Source organism: Scyliorhinus torazame, chromosome 5, assembly GCF_047496885.1.
Source record: "Scyliorhinus torazame isolate Kashiwa2021f chromosome 5, sScyTor2.1, whole genome shotgun sequence".
Lineage (NCBI taxonomy): Eukaryota > Metazoa > Chordata > Chondrichthyes > Carcharhiniformes > Scyliorhinidae > Scyliorhinus > Scyliorhinus torazame.
The window spans coordinates 134,674,610-134,696,700 of NC_092711.1; the positions used below are offsets into that span (position 1 = coordinate 134,674,610).

The 22,091-nt window shown below is 52.2% G+C and overlaps 1 protein-coding gene across 1 annotated transcript in view; it reads left to right on the plus strand.

The window, feature by feature from the left end:
• LOC140419822 (ubiquitin carboxyl-terminal hydrolase CYLD-like) overlaps positions 1 to 22,091 on the plus strand; it is a 234,610-nt gene that overhangs the window by 38,024 nt on the left and 174,495 nt on the right. The window contains exon 3 of the mRNA XM_072503845.1: positions 20,777 to 21,082. Within this exon, the coding sequence (XP_072359946.1) occupies positions 20,777 to 21,082 (306 nt within the window). The remainder of the gene's footprint in view (positions 1 to 20,776; positions 21,083 to 22,091) is intronic.

The window sequence follows — 22,091 nt, forward strand, 5'->3', positions numbered from 1 at the left end:
GAGAGGGGACTGAGAGACACCAGTCAGTGTACAGATATCCCCCAGAGAGAGAGGCGACTGAGAGACACCAGTCAGTGTACAGATATCTCCCTGAGAGAGAGGGGACTGAGAGACAACAGTCAGTGTACAGATATCTCTCTGAGAGAGAGGGGACTGAGAGACCCCAGTCAGTGTACAGATATCTCCCTGAGAGAGAGGGGACTGAGAGACACCAGTCAGTGTACAGATATACCCCTGAGAGAGAGGAGACTGAGAGACACCAGTCAGTGTACAAATATCTCCCTGAGAGGGAGAGAGAGGACTGAGAGACACCAGTCAGTGTACAGATATCTCCCTGAGAGAGAGGGGACTGAGAGACACCAGTCAGTGTACAGATATCTCCCTGAGAGACTAGGGACTGAGAGACACCAGTCAGTGTACAGATATCTCCCTGAGAGAGAGGGGACTGAGAGACACCAGTCAGTGTATAGATATCTCCCTGAGAGAGAGGGGACTGAGAGACACCAGTCAGTGTACAGATATCTCCCTGAGAGAGAGGGGTGTGAGAGACACCAGTCAGTGTACAGATACCTCCCTGAGAGAGAGGGGACTGAGAGACACCAGTCAGTGTCCAGATATCTCCCTGAGAGACGAGGGACTGAGAGACACCAGTCAGTGCACACATATCTCCCTGAGGGAGAGGGGACTGAGAGACACCAGTCAGTGTACAGATATCTCCCTGATGGAGAGGGGACCGAGAGACACCAGTCAGTGTACAGATATCTCCCTGAGAGAGAGGGGACTGAGAGACACCAATCAGTGTACAGATATCTCCCTGAGAGACACCAGTCAGTGTACAGATATCACCCTGAGAGACAGGGGACTGAGAGACACCAGTCAGTGTACAGATATCTCCCTGAGAGAGAGAGGACAGAGAGACACCAGTCAGTGTCCAGATATCTCCCTGAGAGACAAGGGACTGAGAGACACCAGTCAGTGTACAGATATCTCCCTGAGAGAGAGATGACTGAGAGACACCAGTCAGTGTACAGATATCTCCCTGAGAGAGAGGGGACTGAGAGACACCAGTCAGTGTACAGATATCTCCCTGAGAGAGAGGAGACTGAGAGACACCAGTCAGTGTACAGATATCTCCCTGAGAGAGAGGGGACTGAGAGACACCAGTCAGTGTACAGATATCTCCCTGAGAGAGAGGGGACTGAGAGACACCAGTCAGTGTACAGATATCTCCCTGAGGGAGAGAGGACTGAGAGACACCTGTCAGTGTACAGATATCTCCCTGGGAGAGAGGGGACTGAGAGACACCAGTCAGTGTACAGATATCTCCCTGAGAGACAGGGGACTGAGAGACACCAGTCAGTGTACAGATATCTCCCTGAGAGAGAGGGGACTGAGAGACACCAGTCAGCGTACAGTTATCTCCCAGAGAGACAGGGGGCTGAGAGACACCAGTCAGTGTACAGATATCTCCCTGAGGGAGAGAGGACTGAGAGACACCAGTCAGTGTGCAGATATCTCCCTCAGAGAGAGGGGACTGAGAGACACCAGTCAGTGTACAGATATCTCCCTGGGAGAGAGGGGACTGAGAGACACCAGTCAGTGTACAGTTATCCCCCTGAGAGACAGGGGACTGAGAGACACCAGTCAGTGTACAGATATCTCCCTGAGAGAGAGGACTGAGAGACACCAGTCAGTGTACAGATATCTCCCTGAGAGAGAGAGGACTGAGAGACACCAGTCAGTGTACAGATATCTCCCTGAGAGAGAGGGGACTGAGAGACACCAGTCAGTGTACAGATATCTCCCTGAGAGAGAGAGGACTGAGAGACATCAGTCAGTGTACAGTTATCTCCCTGAGAGACAGGGGACTGAGATACACCATTCAGTGTACAGATATCTCCCTGAGGGAGAGAGGACTGAGAGACACCAGTCAGTGTACAGATATCTCCCTGAGAGAGAGGGGACTGAGAGACACCCGTCAGTGTACAGATATCTCCCTGAGGGAGAGGGGACAGAGAGACACCAGTCAGTGTACAGATATCTCCCTGAGAGAGAGGGGACTGAGAGACACCAGTCAGTGTACAGATATCTCCCTGGGAGAGAGGGGACAGAGAGACACCAGTCAGTGTACAGATATCTCCCTGAGAGCGAGGGGACAGAGAGACACCAGTCAGTGTACAGATATCTCCCTGAGAGAGAGGGGACTGAGAGACACCAGTCAGTGTACAGATATCTCCCTGGGAGAGAGGGGACTGAGAGACACCAGTCAGTGTACAGATATCTCCCTGAGAGAGAGAGGACTGAGAGACACCAGTCAGTGTACAGATATCTCCCTGAGAGTGAGGGGACTGAGAGACACCAGTCAGTGTACAGATATCTCCCTGAGAGAGAGGGGACTGAGAGACACCAGTCAGTGTACAGATATCTCCCTGAGAGAGAGGGGACTGAGAGACACCAGTCAGTGTACAGATATCTCCGTGAGAGACAGGGGACTGAGCGACACCAGTCAGTGTACAGATATCTCCCTGAGAGAGAGGGGACTGAGAGACACCAGTCAGCGTACAGTTATCTCCCTGAGAGACAGGGGGCTGAGAGACACCAGTCAGTGTACAGATATCTCCCTGAGGGAGAGAGGACTGAGAGACACCAGTCAGTGTACAGATATCTCCCTCAGAGAGAGGGGACTGAGAGACACCAGTCAGTGTACAGATATCTCCCTGGGAGAGAGGGGACTGAGAGACACCAGTCAGTGTACAGATATCTCCCTGAGAGACAGGGGACTGAGAGACACCAGTCAGTGTACAGATATCTCCCTGAGAGAGAGGGGACTGAGAGACACCAGTCAGTGTACAGATCTCTCCCTTGGAGAGAGGGGACTGAGAGACACCAGTCAGTGTACAGATATCTCCCTGGGAGAGAGAGGACTGAGAGACACCAGTCAGTGTACAGATCTTTCCCTGAGAGAGAGGGGACTGAGAGACACCAGTCAGGGTACAGATATCTCCCTGAGAGGGGACTGAGAGACACCAGTCAGTGTACAGATATCTCCCTGAGAGAGAGGGGACTGAGAGACACCAGTCAGTGCACAGATATCTCACTGAGAGAGAGAGGACTGAGAGACACCAGTCAGTGTACAGTTATCTCCCTGAGAGAGAGGGGACTGAGAGACACCAGTCAGTGTACAGATATCTCCCTGAGAGACAGGGGACTGAGAGACACCAGTCAGTGTATAGATATCTCCCTGAGAGAGAGGGGACTGAGAGACACCAGTCAGTGTACAGTTATCTCCCTGAGAGACAGGTGGCTGAGAGACACCAGTCAGTGTACAGATATCTCCCTGAGGGAGAGAGGACTGAGAGACACCAGTCAGTGTACAGATATCTCCCTGAGAGAGAGGGGACTCAGAGACACCAGTCAGTGTACAGATATCTCCCTGAGAGACAGGGGACTGAGAGACACCAGTCAGTGTACAGATATCTCCCTGGGAGAGAGGGGACTGAGAGACACCAGTCAGTGTACAGATATCTCCCTGAGAGAGAGGGGACTGAGAGACACCAGTCAGTGTACAGTTATCTCCCTGAGAGACAGGTGGCTGAGAGACACCAGTCAGTGTACAGATATCTCCCTGAGGGAGAGAGGACTGAGAGACACCAGTCAGTGTACAGATATCTCCCTGAGAGAGAGGGGACTCAGAGACACCAGTCAGTGTACAGATATCTCCCTGAGAGAGAGGGGACTGAGAGACACCAGTCAGTGTACAGATATCTCCCTGAGAGACAGGGGACTGAGAGACACCAGTCAGTGTACAGATATCTCCCTGAGAGAGAGGGGACTGAGAGACACCAGTCAGTGTACAGATATCTCCCTGGGAGAGAGCGGACTGAGAGACACCAGTCAGTGTACAGTTATCTCCCTGAGAGAGTGGGGACAGAGAGACACCAGTCAGTGTACAGATATCTCCCTGGGAGAGAGAGGACTGAGAGACACCAGTCAGTGTACAGAACTTTCCCTGAGAGAGAGGGGACTGAGAGACACCAGTCAGGGTACAGATATCTCCCTGAGAGGGGACTGAGAGACACCAGTCAGTGTACAGATATCTCCCTGAGAGAGAGGGGACTGAGAGACACCAGTCAGTGCACAGATATCTCACTGAGAGAGAGAGGACTGAGAGACACCAGTCAGTGTACCGTTATCTCCCTGAGAGAGAGGGGACTGAGAGACACCAGTCAGTGTACAGATATCTCCCTGAGAGAGAGGGGACTGAGAGACACCAGTCAGTGTACAGATATCTCCCTGAGAGAGAGAGGGCTGAGAGACACCAGTCAGTGTACAGATATCTCCCTGAGAGAGAGGGGACTGAGAGACACCAGTCAGTTTACAGATATCTCCCTGAGAGACAGGGGACTAAGAGACCCCAGTCAGTGTATAGATATCTCCCTGAGAGAGAGGGGACTGAGAGACACCAGTCAGTGGACAGATATCTCCCTGAGAGGGGACTGAGAGACACCAGTCAGTGTACAGATATCTCCGTGAGAGAGAGGGGACTGAGAGACACCAGTCAGTGTACAGATATCTCCCTGAGAGAGAGGGGACTGAGAGACACCAGTCAATGTACAGATATCTCCCTGGGAGAGAGGGGACTGAGAGACACCAGTCAGTGTACAGATATCTCCCTGAGAGACAGGGGACTGAGCGACACCAGTCAGTGTACAGATATCTCCCTGAGAGAGAGGGGACTGAGAGACACCAGTCAGCGTACAGTTATCTCCCTGAGAGACAGGGGGCTGAGAGACACCAGTCAGTGTACAGATATCTCCCTGAGGGAGAGATGACTGAGAGACACCAGTCAGTGTACAGATATCTCCCTCAGAGAGAGGGGACTGAGAGACACCAGTCAGTGTACAGATATATCCCTGGGAGAGAGGGGACTGAGAGACACCAGTCAGTGTACAGATATCTCCCTGAGAGACAGGGGACTGAGAGACACCAGTCAGTGTACAGATATCTCCCTGAGAGAGAGGGGACTGAGAGACACCAGTCAGTGTACAGTTATCTCCCTGCGAGACAGGGGAATGAGAGACAGCAATCAGTGTACAGATATCTCCCTGAGAGAGAGGGGACTGAGAGACACCAGTCAGTGTACAGATCTCTCCCTGGGAGAGAGGGGACTGAGAGACACCAGTCAGTGTACAGATATCTCCCTGAGAGACAGGGGACTGAGAGACACCAGTCAGTGTACAGATATCTCCCTGAGAGAGAGTGGACTGAGAGACACCAGTCAGTGTACAGATATCTCCCTGAGAGACAGGGGACTGAGAGACACCAGTCAGTGTACAGATATCTCCCTGGGAGAGAGAGGACTGAGAGACACCAGTCAGTGTACAGATCTTTCCCTGAGAGAGAGGGGACTGAGAGACACCAGTCAGTGTACAGATATCTCCCTGAGAGAGAGGGGACTGAGAGACACCAGTCAGTGTACAGATATCTCCCTGGGAGAGAGGGGACTGAGAGACACCAGTCAGTGTACAGATATCTCCCTGAGAGACAGGGGACTGAGAGACACCAGTCAGTGTACATATATCTCCCTGAGAGAGAGGGGACTGAGAGACACCAGTCGGTGTACAGATATCTCCCTGAGAGAGAGAGTGGGGACTGAGAGACACCAGTCAGTGTACAGATATCTCCCTGAGAGAGAGGGGACTGAGGGACACCAGTCAGTGTACAGATATCTCCCTGAGAGAGAGAGTGGGGACTGAGAGACACCAGTCAGTGTACAGATATCTCCGTGAGAGAGAGGCGACTGAGAGACACCAGTCAGTGTACAGTTATCTCCCTGAGAGACAGGGGACTGAGAGACACCAGTCAGTGTACAGATCTCTCCCTGGGAGAGAGGGGACTGAGAGACACCAGTCAGTGTACAGATATCTCCCTGAGAGACAGGGGACTGAGAGACACCAGTCAGTGTACAGATATCTCCCTGAGAGAGAGTGGACTGAGAGACACCAGTCAGTGTACAGATATCTCCCTGAGAGACAGGGGACTGAGAGACACCAGTCAGTGTACAGATATCTCCCTGGGAGAGAGAGGACTGAGAGACACCAGTCAGTGTACAGATCTTTCCCTGAGAGAGAGGGGACTGAGAGACACCAGTCAGGGTACAGATATCTCCCTGAGAGGGGACTGAGAGACACCAGTCAGTGTACAGATATCTCCCTGAGAGTAGAGGGGACTGAGAGACACCAGTCAGTGCACAGATATCTCACTGACAGAGAGAGGACTGAGAGACACCAGACAGTGTCCAGTTATCTCCCTGAGAGAGAGGGGACTGAGAGACACCAGTCAGTGTACAGATATCTCCCTGAGGGAGAGAGGACTGAGAGACACCAGTCAGTGTACAGATATCTCCCTGAGAGAGGGGACTGAGAGACACCAGTCAGTGTACAGATATCTCCCTGGGAGAGAGGGGACTGAGAGACACCAGTCAGTGTACAGATATCTCCCTGAGAGAGAGGGGACTGAGAGACACCAGTCAGTGTACAGATATCTCCCTGAGGGAGAGAGGACTGAGAGACACCAGTCAGTGTACAGATATCTCCCTGAGAGAGAGGGGACTGAGAGACACCAGTCAGTGTACAGATATCTCCCTGAGAGAGAGGGGACTGAGAGACACCAGTCAGTGTACAGATATCTCCCTGAGAGAGAGGGGACTGAGAGACACCAGTCAGTGTACAGATATCTCCCTGGGAGAGAGGGGACTGAGAGACACCAGTCAGTGTACAGATATCTCCCTGAGAGACAGGGGACTGAGAGACACCAGTCAGTGTACAGATATCTCCCTGAGAGAGAGGGGACTGAGAGACACCAGTCAGTGTACAGTTATCTCCCTGAGAGACAGGGGACTGAGAGACACCAGTCAGTGTACAGATATCTCCCCGAGAGAGAGGGGACTGAGAGACACCAGTCAGTGTACAGATATCTCCCTGAGAGAGAGGGGACTGAGAGACACCAGTCAGTGTACAGATATCTCCCTGGGAGAGAGGGGACTGAGAGACACCAGTCAGTGTACAGATATCTCCCTGAGAGACAGGGGACTGAGAGACACCAGTCAGTGTACAGATATCTCCCTGAGAGAGAGGGGACTGAGAGACACCAGTCAGTGTACAGTTATCTCCCTGAGAGACAGGGGACTGAGAGACACCAGTCAGTGTACAGATATCTCCCTGGGAGAGAGGGGACTGAGAGACACCAGTCAGTGTACAGATATCTCCCTGCGAAAGAGGGGACTGAGAGACACAAGTCAGTGTACAGATATCTCCCTGAGAGAGAGGGGACTGAGAGACACCAGTCAGTGTACATATATCTCCCTGAGAGAGAGGGGACTGAGAGACACCAGTCAGTGTACATATATCTCCCTGAGAGAGAGGGGACTGAGAGACACCAGTCGGTGTACAGATATCTCCCTGAGAGAGAGAGTGGGGACTGAGAGACACCAGTCAGTGTACAGATATCTCCCTGAGAGAGAGGGGACTGAGGGACACCAGTCAGTGTACAGATATCTCCCTGAGAGAGAGAGTGGGGACTGAGAGACACCAGTCAGTGTACAGATATCTCCGTGAGAGAGAGGCGACTGAGAGACACCAGTCAGTGTACAGTTATCTCCCTGAGAGACAGGGGACTGAGAGACACCAGTCAGTGTACAGATATCTCCCTGGGAGAGAGAGGACTGAGAGACACCAGTCAGTGTACAGTTATCTCCATGAGAGACAGGGGGCTGAGAGACACCAGTCAGTGTACAGATAACTCCCTGAGGGAGAGAGGACTGAGAGACACCAGCCAGTGTACAGATATCTCCCTGAGAGAGGGGACTGAGAGACACCAGTCTGTGTACAGATATCTCCCTGGGAGAGAGGGGACTGAGAGACACCAGTCAGTGTACAGATATCTCCCTGAGACAGAGGGGACTGAGAGACACCAGTCAGTGTACAGATATCTCCCTGAGGGAGAGAGGACTGAGAGACACCAGTCAGTGTACAGATATCTCCCTGAGAGAGAGGGGACTGAGAGACACCAGTCAGTGTACAGATATCTCCCTGAGAGAGAGGGGACTGAGAGACACCAGTCAGTGTACAGATATCTCCCTGAGAGAGAGGGGACTGAGAGACACCAGTCAGTGTACAGATATCTCCCTGGGAGAGAGGGGACTGAGAGACACCAGTCAGTGTACAGATATCTCCCTGAGAGACAGGGGACTGAGAGACACCAGTCAGTGTACAGATATCTCCCTGAGAGAGAGGGGACTGAGAGACACCAGTCAGTGTACAGTTATCTCCCTGAGAGACAGGGGACTGAGAGACACCAGTCAGTGTACAGATATCTCCCCGAGAGAGAGGGGACTGAGAGACACCAGTCAGTGTACAGATATCTCCCTGAGAGAGAGGGGACTGAGAGACACCAGTCAGTGTACAGTTATCTCCCTGAGAGACAGGGGACTGAGAGACACCAGTCAGTGTACAGATATCTCCCTGGGAAAGAGGGGACTGAGAGACACCAGTCAGTGTACAGATATCTCCCTGAGAGAGAGGGGACTGAGAGACACCAGTCAGTGTACATATATCTCCCTGAGAGAGAGGGGACTGAGAGACACCAGTCAGTGTACAGATATCTCCCTGAGAGAGAGAGTGGGGACTGAGAGACACCAGTCAGTGTACAGATATCTCCGTGAGAGAGAGGCGACTGAGAGACACCAGTCAGTGTACAGTTATCTCCCTGAGAGACAGGGGACTGAGAGACACCAGTCAGTGTACAGATATCTCCCTGGGAGAGAGAGGACTGAGAGACACCAGTCAGTGTACAGATATTTCCCTGAGAGGGAGGGGACTGAGAGACACCAGTCAGGGTACAGATATCTCCCTGAGAGAGAGGGGACTGAGAGACACCAGTCAGTGTACAGATATCTCCCTGAGAGACAGGGGGCTGAGAGACACCAGTCAGTGTACAGATATCTCCCTGAGGGAGAGAGGACTGAGAGACACCAGTCAGTGTACAGATATCTCCCTGAGAGAGAGGGGACTGAGAGACACCAGTCAGTGTACAGATATCTCACAGAGAGAGAGGGGACTGAGAGACACCAGTCAGTGTACAGATATCGCCCTGAGAGAGTGGGGACTGAGAGACACCAGTCAGTGTACAGATATCTCCCTGAGAGAGAGGGGACTGAGAGACACCAGTCAGTGTACAGATATCTCCCTGGGAGAGAGGGACTGAGAGACACCAGTCAGTGTACAGATATCTCTCTGAGAGAGAGGGGACTGAGAGACACCAGTCAGGGTACAGATATCTCCCTGAGAGGGGACTGAGAGTCACCAGTCAGTGTACAGATATCTCCCTGAGAGAGAGGGGACTGAGAGACACCAGTCAGTGTACAGATATCTCCCTGGGAGAGAGGGGACTGAGAGACACCAGTCAGTGTACAGATATCTCCCTGAGAGACAGGGGACTGAGAGACACCAGTCAGTGTACAGATATCTCCCTGAGAGAGAGGGGACTGAGAGACACCAGTCAGTGTACAGATATCTCCCTGGGAGAGAGGGGACTGAGAGACACCAGTCAGTGTACAGATATCTCCCTGAGAGACAGGGGACTGAGAGACACCAGTCAGTGTACAGATATCTCCCTGACAGAGAGGGGACTGAGAGACACCAGTCAGTGTACAGTTATCTCCCTGAGAGACAGGGGACTGAGAGACACCAGTCAGTGTACAGATATCTCCCCGAGAGAGAGGGGACTGAGAGACACCAGTCAGTGTACAGATATCTCCCTGAGAGAGAGGGGACTGAGAGACACCAGTCAGTGTACAGATATCTCCCTGGGAGAGAGGGGACTGAGAGACACCAGTCAGTGTACAGATATCTCCCTGAGAGACAGGGGACTGAGAGACACCAGTCAGTGTACAGATATCTCCCTGAGAGAGAGGGGACTGAGAGACACCAGTCAGTGTACAGTTATCTCCCTGAGAGACAGGGGACTGAGAGACACCAGTCAGTGTACAGATATCTCCCTGGGAAAGAGGGGACTGAGAGACACCAGTCAGTGTACAGATATCTCCCTGAGAGAGAGGGGACTGAGAGACACCAGTCAGTGTACATATATCTCCCTGAGAGAGAGGGGACTGAGAGACACCAGTCAGTGTACAGATATCTCCCTGAGAGAGAGAGTGGGGACTGAGAGACACCAGTCAGTGTACAGATATCTCCGTGAGAGAGAGGCGACTGAGAGACACCAGTCAGTGTACAGTTATCTCCCTGAGAGACAGGGGACTGAGAGACACCAGTCAGTGTACAGATATCTCCCTGGGAGAGAGAGGACTGAGAGACACCAGTCAGTGTACAGATATTTCCCTGAGAGGGAGGGGACTGAGAGACACCAGTCAGGGTACAGATATCTCCCTGAGAGAGAGGCGACTGAGAGACACCAGTCAGTGTACAGTTATCTCCCTGAGAGACAGGGGACTGAGAGACACCAGTCAGTGTACAGATATCTCCCTGGGAGAGAGAGGACTGAGAGACACCAGTCAGTGTACAGATATCTCCCTGAGAGGGAGGGGACTGAGAGACACCAGTCAGGGTACAGATATCTCCCTGAGAGAGAGGGGACTGAGAGACACCAGTCAGTGTACAGATATCTCCCTGAGAGACAGGGGGCTGAGAGACACCAGTCAGTGTACAGATATCTCCCTGAGGGAGAGAGGACTGAGAGACACCAGTCAGTGTACAGATATCTCCCTGAGAGAGAGGGGACTGAGAGACACCAGTCAGTGTACAGATATCTCCCAGAGAGAGAGGGGACTGAGAGACACCAGTCAGTGTACAGATATCTCCCTGAGAGAGTGGGGACTGAGAGACACCAGTCAGTGTACAGATATCTCCCTGAGAGAGAGGGGACTGAGAGACACCAGTCAGTGTACAGATATCTCCCTGAGAGAGAGGGGACTGAGAGACACCAGTCAGTGTACAGATATCTCCCTGGGAGAGAGGGACTGAGAGACACCAGTCAGTGTACAGATATCTCTCTGAGAGAGAGGGGACTGAGAGACACCAGTCAGGGTACAGATATCTCCCTGAGAGGGGACTGAGAGTCACCAGTCAGTGTACAGATATCTCCCTGAGAGAGAGGGGACTGAGAGACACCAGTCAATGTACAGATATCTCCCTGAGAGAGAGGGGACTGAGAGACACCATTCAGTGTACAGATATCTCCCTGGGAGAGAGGGGACTGAGAGACACCAGTCAGTGTACAGATATCTCCCTGAGAGACAGGGGACTGAGAGACACCAGTCAGTGTACAGATATCGCCCTGAGAGAGAGGGGACTGAGAGACACCAGTCAGTGTACAGATATCTCCCTGGGAGAGAGGGGACTGAGAGACACCAGTCAGTGTACAGATATCTCCCGGAGAGACAGGGGATTGAGAGACACCAGTCAGTGTACAGATATCTCCCTGAGAGAGAGGGGACTGAGAGACACCAGTCAGTGTACAGTTATCTCCCTGAGAGACAGGGGACTGAGAGACACCAGTCAGTGTACAGATATCTCCCCGAGAGAGAGGGGACTGAGAGACACCAGTCAGTGTACAGATATCTCCCTGAGAGAGAGGGGACTGAGAGACACCAGTCAGTGTACAGATATCTCCCTGGGAGAGAGGGGACTGAGAGACACCAGTCAGTGTACAGATATCTCCCTGAGAGACAGGGGACTGAGAGACACCAGTCAGTGTACAGATATCTCCCTGAGAGAGAGGGGACTGAGAGACACCAGTCAGTGTACAGTTATCTCCCTGAGAGACAGGGGACTGAGAGACACCAGTCAGTGTACAGATATCTCCCTGGGAAAGAGGGGACTGAGAGACACCAGTCAGTGTACAGATATCTCCCTGAGAGAGAGGGGACTGAGAGACACCAGTCAGTGTGCATATATCTCCCTGAGAGAGAGGGGACTGAGAGACACCAGTCAGTGTACAGATATCTCCCTGAGAGAGAGAGTGGGGACTGAGAGACACCAGTCAGTGTACAGATATCTCCGTGAGAGAGAGGCGACTGAGAGACACCAGTCAGTGTACAGTTATCTCCCTGAGAGACAGGGGACTGAGAGACACCAGTCAGTGTACAGATATCTCCCTGGGAGAGAGAGGACTGAGAGACACCAGTCAGTGTACAGATATTTCCCTGAGAGGGAGGGGACTGAGAGACACCAGTCAGGGTACAGATATCTCCCTGAGAGAGAGGGGACTGAGAGACACCAGTCAGTGTACAGATATCTCCCTGAGAGACAGGGGGCTGAGAGACACCAGTCAGTGTACAGATATCTCCCTGAGGGAGAGAGGACTGAGAGACACCAGTCAGTGTACAGATATCTCCCTGAGAGAGAGGGGACTGAGAGACACCAGTCAGTGTACAGATATCTCCCAGAGAGAGAGGGGACTGAGAGACACCAGTCAGTGTACAGATATCTCCCTGAGAGAGTGGGGACTGAGAGACACCAGTCAGTGTACAGATATCTCCCTGAGAGAGAGGGGACTGAGAGACACCAGTCAGTGTACAGATATCTCCCTGAGAGAGAGGGGACTGAGAGACACCAGTCAGTGTACAGATATCTCCCTGGGAGAGAGGGACTGAGAGACACCAGTCAGTGTACAGATATCTCTCTGAGAGAGAGGGGACTGAGAGACACCAGTCAGGGTACAGATATCTCCCTGAGAGGGGACTGAGAGTCACCAGTCAGTGTACAGATATCTCCCTGAGAGAGAGGGGACTGAGAGACACCAGTCAGTGTACAGTTATCTCCCTGAGAGAGAGGGGACTGAGAGACACCAGTCAGTGTACAGATATCTCCCTGAGGGAGAGAGGACTGAGAGACACCAGTCAGTGTACAGATATCTCCCTGAGAGACAGGGGGCTGAGAGACACCAGTCAGTGTACAGATATCTCCCTGAGGGAGAGAGGACTGAGAGACACCAGTCAGTGTACAGATATCTCCCTGAGAGAGAGGGGACTGAGAGACACCAGTCAGTGTACAGATATCTCCCAGAGAGAGAGGGGACTGAGAGACACCAGTCAGTGTACAGATATCTCCCTGAGAGAGTGGGGACTGAGAGACACCAGTCAGTGTACAGATATCTCCCTGAGAGAGAGGGGACTGAGAGACACCAGTCAGTGTACAGATATCTCCCTGAGAGAGAGGGGACTGAGAGACACCAGTCAGTGTACAGATATCTCCCTGGGAGAGAGGGACTGAGAGACACCAGTCAGTGTACAGATATCTCTCTGAGAGAGAGGGGACTGAGAGACACCAGTCAGGGTACAGATATCTCCCTGAGAGGGGACTGAGAGTCACCAGTCAGTGTACAGATATCTCCCTGAGAGAGAGGGGACTGAGAGACACCAGTCAGTGTACAGATATCTCCCTGAGAGAGAGGGGACTGAGAGACACCATTCAGTGTACAGATATCTCCCTGGGAGAGAGGGGACTGAGAGACACCAGTCAGTGTACAGATATCTCCCTGAGAGACAGGGGACTGAGAGACACCAGTCAGTGTACAGATATCTCCCTGAGAGAGAGGGGACTGAGAGACACCAGTTAGTGTACAGATATCTCCCTGGGAGAGAGGGGACTGAGAGACACCAGTCAGTGTACAGATATCTCCCTGAGAGACAGGGGATTGAGAGACACCAGTCAGTGTACAGATATCTCCCTGAGAGAGAGGGGACTGAGAGACACCAGTCAGTGTACAGTTATCTCCCTGAGAGACAGGGGACTGAGAGACACCAGTCAGTGTACAGATATCTCCCCGAGAGAGAGGGGACTGAGAGACACCAGTCAGTGTACAGATATCTCCCTGAGAGAGAGGGGACTGAGAGACACCAGTCAGTGTACAGATATCTCCCTGGGAGAGAGGGGACTGAGAGACACCAGTCAGTGTACAGATATCTCCCTGAGAGACAGGGGACTGAGAGACACCAGTCAGTGTACAGATATCTCCCTGAGAGAGAGGGGACTGAGAGACACCAGTCAGTGTACAGTTATCTCCCTGAGAGACAGGGGACTGAGAGACACCAGTCAGTGTACAGATATCTCCCTGGGAAAGAGGGGACTGAGAGACACCAGTCAGTGTACAGATATCTCCCTGAGAGAGAGGGGACTGAGAGACACCAGTCAGTGTACATATATCTCCCTGAGAGAGAGGGGACTGAGAGACACCAGTCAGTGTACAGATATCTCCCTGAGAGAGAGAGTGGGGACTGAGAGACACCAGTCAGTGTACAGATATCTCCGTGAGAGAGAGGCGACTGAGAGACACCAGTCAGTGTACAGTTATCTCCCTGAGAGACAGGGGACTGAGAGACACCAGTCAGTGTACAGATATCTCCCTGGGAGAGAGAGGACTGAGAGACACCAGTCAGTGTACAGATATTTCCCTGAGAGGGAGGGGACTGAGAGACACCAGTCAGGGTACAGATATCTCCCTGAGAGAGAGGGGACTGAGAGACACCAGTCAGTGTACAGATATCTCCCTGAGAGACAGGGGGCTGAGAGACACCAGTCAGTGTACAGATATCTCCCTGAGGGAGAGAGGACTGAGAGACACCAGTCAGTGTACATATATCTCCCTGAGAGAGAGGGGACTGAGAGACACCAGTCAGTGTACAGATATCTCCCAGAGAGAGAGGGGACTGAGAGACACCAGTCAGTGTACAGATATCTCCCTGAGAGAGTGGGGACTGAGAGACACCAGTCAGTGTACAGATATCTCCCTGAGAGAGAGGGGACTGAGAGACACCAGTCAGTGTACAGATATCTCCCTGAGAGAGAGGGGACTGAGAGACACCAGTCAGTGTACAGATATCTCCCTGGGAGAGAGGGACTTAGAGACACCAGTCAGTGTACAGATATCTCTCTGAGAGAGAGGGGACTGAGAGACACCAGTCAGGGTACAGATATCTCCCTGAGAGGGGACTGAGAGTCACCAGTCAGTGTACAGATATCTCCCTGAGAGAGAGGGGACTGAGAGACACCAGTCAGTGTACAGTTATCTCCCTGAGAGAGAGGGGACTGAGAGACACCAGTCAGTGTACAGATATCTCCCTGAGGGAGAGAGGACTGAGAGACACCAGTCAGTGTACAGATATCTCCCTGAGAGAGAGGGGACTGAGAGACACCAGTCAGTGTACATATATCTCCCTGGGAGAGAGGGGACTGAGAGACACAAGTCAGTGTACATATATCTCCCTGAGAGACAGGGGACTGAGAGACACCAGTCAGTGTACAGATATCTCCCTGAGAGAGAGGGGACTGAGAGACACCAGTCAGTGTACAGTTATCTCCCTGAGAGACAGGGGACTGAGAGACACCAGTCAGTGTACAGATATCTCCCTGAGAGAGAGGGGACAGAGAGACACCAGTCAGTGTACAGATATCTCCCTGAGGGAGAGAGGACTGAGAGACACCAGTCAGTGTACAGATATCTCCCTGAGAGAGAGGGGACTGAGAGACACCAGTCAGTGTACAGATATCTCCCTGAGAGAGAGGGGACTGAGAGACACCAGTCAGTGTACAGTTATCTCCCTGAGAGACAGGGGTCTGAGAGAAACCAGTCAGTGTACAGATATCTCCCTGGGAGAGAGAGGACTGAGAGACACCAGTCAGTGTACAGATATTTCCCTGAGAGAGAGGGGACTGAGAGACACCAGTCAGGGTACAGATATCTCCCTGATAGAGAGGGGACTGAGAGACACCAGTCAGTGTACAGATATCTCCCTGAGAGACAGGGGATTGAGAGACACCAGTCAGTGTACAGATATCTCCCTGAGGGATAGAGGACTGAGAGACACCAGTCAGTGTACAGATATCTCCCTGAGAGAGAGGGGACTGAGAGACACCAGTCAGTGTACAGATATCTCCCTGAGAGAGAGGGGACTGAGAGACACCAGTCAGTGTACAGATGTCTCCCTGAGAGAGTGGGGACTGAGAGACACCAGTTAGTGTACAGATATCTCCCTGAGAGAGAGGGGACTGAGAGACACCAGTCAGTGTACAGATATCTCCCTGAGAGAGAGGGGACTGAGAGACACCAGTCAGTGTACAGATATCTCCCTGAGAGAGAGGGACTGAGAGACACCAGTCAGTGTACAGATATCTCTCTGAGAGAGAGGGGACTGAGAGACACCAGTCAGTGTACAGATATCTCCCTGAGAGAGAGGGGACTGAGAGACACCAGTCAGTGTACTGATATCTCCGTAGGATAGAGGGGATTGAGAGACACCAGTCAATGTACAGATATCTCCCTGAGAGAGAGGGGACTGAGAGACTCCAGTCAGTGTACAGATGCCTCCTGAGAAAGAGGGGACTAAGAGACACCAGTCAGTGTACAGATATCTCCCTGAGAGAGAGGGGACTGAGAGACACCAGTCAGTGTACAGGTATCTCCCTGAGAGAGAGGGGACTGAGAGACACCAGTCAGTGTACAGATATCTCCCTGAGAGAGAGGGGACTGAGAGACTCCAGTCAGTGTACAGATATCTCCCTGAGAGAGAGGGGACTGAGAGACACCAGTCAGTGTACAGATATCTATCTCCCTGAGAGAGGGGGGACTGAGAGACACCAGTCAATGTATAGATATCTCCCTGAGAGAGAGGGGACTGAGAGACACCAGTCGGTGTACAGATATCACCCTGAGAGAGAGAGGGGACTGAGAGACACCAGTCAGTGTACAGATATCTCCCAGAGAGAGAGGGGACTGAGAGACACAAGTCTGTGCACAGTTATCTCCCTGAGAGAGAGAGGGGACTGAGAGACACAAGTCTGTGTACAGATATCTCCCTGAGAGAGAGAGGGGACTGAGAGACACAAGTCTGTGCAGATATCACCCTGAGAGAGAGGGGACTGAGAGACACCAGTTAATATACAAATATCTCTTTGAGAGCGAGGGGACTGAGAGATACCAGTCAGTGTACAGATATCTCCCTGAGAGAGAGAGGACTGAGAGACACCAGTCAGTGTACAGATATCTTCGTGAGAGAGAGGGACTGAGAAACACCAGTCAGTGTACAGATATCTTCGTGAGAGAAAGGGGACTGAGAGACACCAGTCAGTGTACAGATATCTCCCTGAGAGAGGGGACTGAGCGACAACAGTCAGTGTACAGATATCTTCGTGAGAGAGAGGGACTGAGAAACACCAGTCAGTGTACAGATATCTTCGTGAGAGAAAGGGGACTGAGAGACACCAGTCAGTGTACAGATATCTCCCTGAGAGAGAGGGGACTGAGAGACACCAGTCAGTGTACAGATATCTCCCTGAGAGAGAGGGGACTGAGAGACACCAGTCAGTGTACAGCTATCTCCCTGAGAGAGAGGGGACTGAGAGACACCAGTCAGTGTACAGATATCTCCCTGAGAGAGGGGACTGAGCGACAACAGTCAGTGTAGAGATATCTCCCTGATAGAGAGAGGGGACTGAGCGACAACAGTCAGTGTACAGATATCTTCGTGAGAGAGAGGGACTGAGAGACACCAGTCAGTGTACAGATATCTCCCTGAGAGAGAGGGGACTGAGAGACACCAGTCAGTGTACAGATATCTCCCTGAGAGAGAGGGGACTGAGAGACACCAGTCAGTGTACAGTTATCTCCCTGAGAGACAGGGGTCTGAGAGAAACCAGTCAGTGTACAGATATCTCCCTGGGAGAGAGAGGACTGAGAGACACCAGTCAGTGTACAGATATTTCCCTGACAGAGAGGGGACTGAGAGACACCAGTCAGGGTACAGATATCTCCCTGATAGAGAGGGGACTGAGAGACACCAGTCAGTGTACAGATATCTCCCTGAGAGACAGGGGATTGAGAGACACCAGTCAGTGTACAGATATCTCCCTGAGGGATAGAGGACTGAGAGACACCAGTCAGTGTACAGATATCTCCCTGAGAGAGAGGGGACTGAGAGACACCAGTCAGTGTACAGATATCTCCCCGAGAGAGAGGGGACTGAGAGACACCAGTCAGTGTACAGATGTCTCCCTGAGAGAGTGGGGACTGAGAGACACCAGTTAGTGTACAGATATCTCCCTGAGAGAGAGGGGACTGAGAGACACCAGTCAGTGTACAGATATCTCCCTGAGAGAGAGGGGACTGAGAGACACCAGTCAGTGTACAGATATCTCCCTGAGAGAGAGGGACTGAGAGACACCAGTCAGTGTACAGATATCTCTCTGAGAGAGAGGGGACTGAGAGACACCAGTCAGTGTACAGATATCTCCCTGAGAGAGAGGGGACTGAGAGACACCAGTCAGTGTACTGATATCTCCGTAGGATAGAGGGGATTGAGAGACACCAGTCAATGTACAGATATCTCCCTGAGAGAGAGGGGACTGAGAGACTCCAGTCAGTGTACAGATGCCTCCTGAGAAAGAGGGGACTAAGAGACACCAGTCAGTGTACAGATATCTCCCTGAGAGAGAGGGGACTGAGAGACACCAGTCAGTGTACAGGTATCTCCCTGAGAGAGAGGGGACTGAGAGACACCAGTCAGTGTACAGATATCTCCCTGAGAGAGAGGGGACTGAGAGACTCCAGTCAGTGTACAGATATCTCCCTGAGAGAGAGGGGACTGAGAGACACCTGTCAGTGTACAGATATCTATCTCCCTGAGAGAGGGGGGACTGAGAGACACCAGTCAATGTATAGATATCTCCCTGAGAGAGAGGGGACTGAGAGACACCAGTCGGTGTACAGATATCACCCTGAGAGAGAGAGGGGACTGAGAGACACCAGTCAGTGTACAGATATCTCCCAGAGAGAGAGGGGACTGAGAGACACAAGTCTGTGTACAGTTATCTCCCTGAGAGAGAGAGGGGACTGAGAGACACAAGTCTGTACAGATATCACCCTGAGAGAGAGGGGACTGAGAGACACCAGTTAATATACAAATATCTCTTTGAGAGCGAGGGGACTGAGAGATACCAGTCAGTGTACAGATATCTCCCTGAGAGAGAGAGGACTGAGAGACACCAGTCAGTGTACAGATATCTTCGTGAGAGAGAGGGACTGAGAAACACCAGTCAGTGTACAGATATCTTCGTGAGAGAAAGGGGACTGAGAGACACCAGTCAGTGTACAGATATCTCCCTGAGAGAGGGGACTGAGCGACAACAGTCAGTGTACAGATATCTTCGTGAGAGAGAGGGACTGAGAAACACCAGTCAGTGTACAGATATCTTCGTGAGAGAAAGGGGACTGAGAGACACCAGTCAGTGTACAGATATCTCCCTGAGAGAGAGGGGACTGAGAGACACCAGTCAGTGTACAGATATCTCCCTGAGAGAGAGGGGACTGAGAGACACCAGTCAGTGTACAGCTATCTCCCTGAGAGAGAGGGGACTGAGAGACACCAGTCAGTGTACAGATATCTCCCTGAGAGAGGGGACTGAGCGACAACAGTCAGTGTAGAGATATCTCCCTGATAGAGAGAGGGGACTGAGCGACAACAGTCAGTGTACAGATATCTTCGTGAGAGAGAGGGACTGAGAAACACCAGTCAGTGTACAGATATCTTCGTGAGAGAAAGGGGACTGAGAGACACCAGTCAGTGTACAGATATCTCCCTGAGAGAGAGGGGACTGAGAGACACCAGTCAGTGTACAGATATCTCCCTGAGAGAGAGGGGACTGAGAGACACCAGTCAGTGTACAGATATCCCTCTGAGAGAGAGGGGACTGAGAGACACCCGTCAGTGTACAGATATCTCCCTGAGAGAGAGAGGACTGAGAGACACCAGTCAGTGTACAGATATCTCCCTGAGAGAGAGAGAGGGGACTGAGAGACACCAGTCAGTGTACAGATATCTCCCCGAGAGAGAGGGGACTGAGAGACACCAGTCAGTGTACAGATATCTCCCTGAGAGAGAGGGGACTGAGAGACACCAGTCAGTGTACAGATATCTCCCTGAGAGAGAGGGGACTGAGAGACACCAGTCAGTGTTCAGATATCTCCCTGAGAGAGGGGACTGAGAGACACCAGTCAGTGTACAGATATCTCCCTGAGAGAGAGAGAGGGGACTGAGAGACACCAGTCAGTGTACAGATATCTCCCTGAGAGAGAGAGGACTGAGAGACACCAGTCAGTGTACAGATATCTCCCTGAGAGAGAGAGAGGGGACTGAGAGACACCAGTCAGTGTACAGATATCTCCCTGAAAGAGAGGGGACTGAGAGACACCAGTCAGTGTACAGATATCTCCCTGAGAGAGAGGGGACTGAGAGACACCAGTCAGTGTACAGATATCTCCCTGAGAGAGAGGGGACTGAGAGACACCAGTCAGTGTACAGTTATCTCCCTGAGAGAGAGAGGACTGAGAGACACCAGTTAGTGTACAGATATCTCCCTGAGAGAGAGGGGACTGAGAGACACCAGTCAGTGTACATATATCTCCCTGAGAGACAGGGGACTGAGAGACACCAGTCAGTGTACAGATATTTCCCTGGGAGAGAGGGGACTGCGAGACACCAGTCAGTGTACAGATATCTCCCTGAGAGAGAGGGGACTGAGAGACACCAGTCAGTGTACAGATATCTCCCTGAGAGAGAGGGGACTGAGGAAGAAGAGTGGCTCTCAGAGGGCAGTCTGAGTGAGGCGACAATGTTACACGGCATTTGAACATTTGTGACCAAGCGGCTAGGCTGCATGCTTGTTTTCCGCCCCCTGGTCCAGCTAATCCCCACGCTCTCTTGCAGGGTGCAGCCTCCAGGAAGGGCTACACGGATGGTCTCTGGAACAAGAAGCGTTTCTTCAGCTGCGCCGAGAACGCAGGTGTGTTCGTGGCAGCCTGTAGTCTGGAGCCTGACGAGGAGGCCCGGGTTCGGGGGCGGGCAGGGGGCGACCCCTGCCGGAGCGAGCTGACAGGGCCACAGGCCCCTGCCCTCCAGCCGGGCAGCCGGGTCTACTTCAAGCAAGCGGGCACCCTGAGGTTCGGGCAGGTCCTGTACTGTGGGGCCTGCTCGGGTAAGGCCGAGGGCGGCGTTTACGTGGGAATCCAGCTGGTAAGTCATTCCCTCACGGTTCCTCTGAGAATCCTAGCGGGCGGTGAGTGGGTGGGGGGGTTGTGTGTCAGCTATCAGTGCAGGCCGCCCACGGTTTCTGTTTAATTCACTTCTCTCCGGCCTAACCGGAGACCTCCCTGAGGGAGATGTCTGGTGTTGATTGCACCAACTGAACGTCCTCCCTGCTCCTCTTCAGCTACCCCCACACTCATATATCCTTCTATTCCTTTCTCCCTCATGGGTCTGTCCCTTAAATACATCGACACGATTCGCCTCAACCTCTGGCAGCGGCTCCCACGCTGATGGCGATTGGTCCTTTAAGGCAGCAATGGACAACTTAGGCCACTGGGTGGGCTGCACGAGTGGCCCCCCCCCTCTTATTCTTAGCGGGCCACAAGATTAAAATGAGGCTCATTCGCTAACCACGACCCCTTGAATAAGATCAAAGACGTTTAATTTCTGCCGAATATTTTGTAAAGGGGTTATGGAAAACACATAACCTCAAATTCAATTGGAATGACAGCAAAATAAATATTCAGAAGAAGCACTGAATTCCTACAGTGCAGAAGGAAGCCATTCGGTCCATCAAATCTGCACCGACCCTCTGAAAGAGCCCCCTTCACAGGCCCACTACCCTCCCTATCCTTATATCCATACTCTAACCTGCACATCTTTTGCACTGTGGGAGGAAACTGGAGGAAACCCACGCAGACACGGGGAGAACGTGCAAACTCCACACAGACAGTCATCCAAGGTCAGAATCGAATCCAGGTCCCTGGCGCTGTGAGGCAACAGCACTAATTACTGTGCCACCATGCTATCGTTTACGCTTGATTGGACGCAGAGGGAGCGCATGGCTCTCATGATCAATGTTGTGCGCTATCGTCCCGCCCCCTCACGTCACTTTGGCTTGACTTTTCGTGCGGATCTCTTCAGCCAGACCGGCAGGAAAAAAAACCACGAGGACGTAAATTAACGGAATGTCGCGACCCTGCACGGGGCGGGGGCA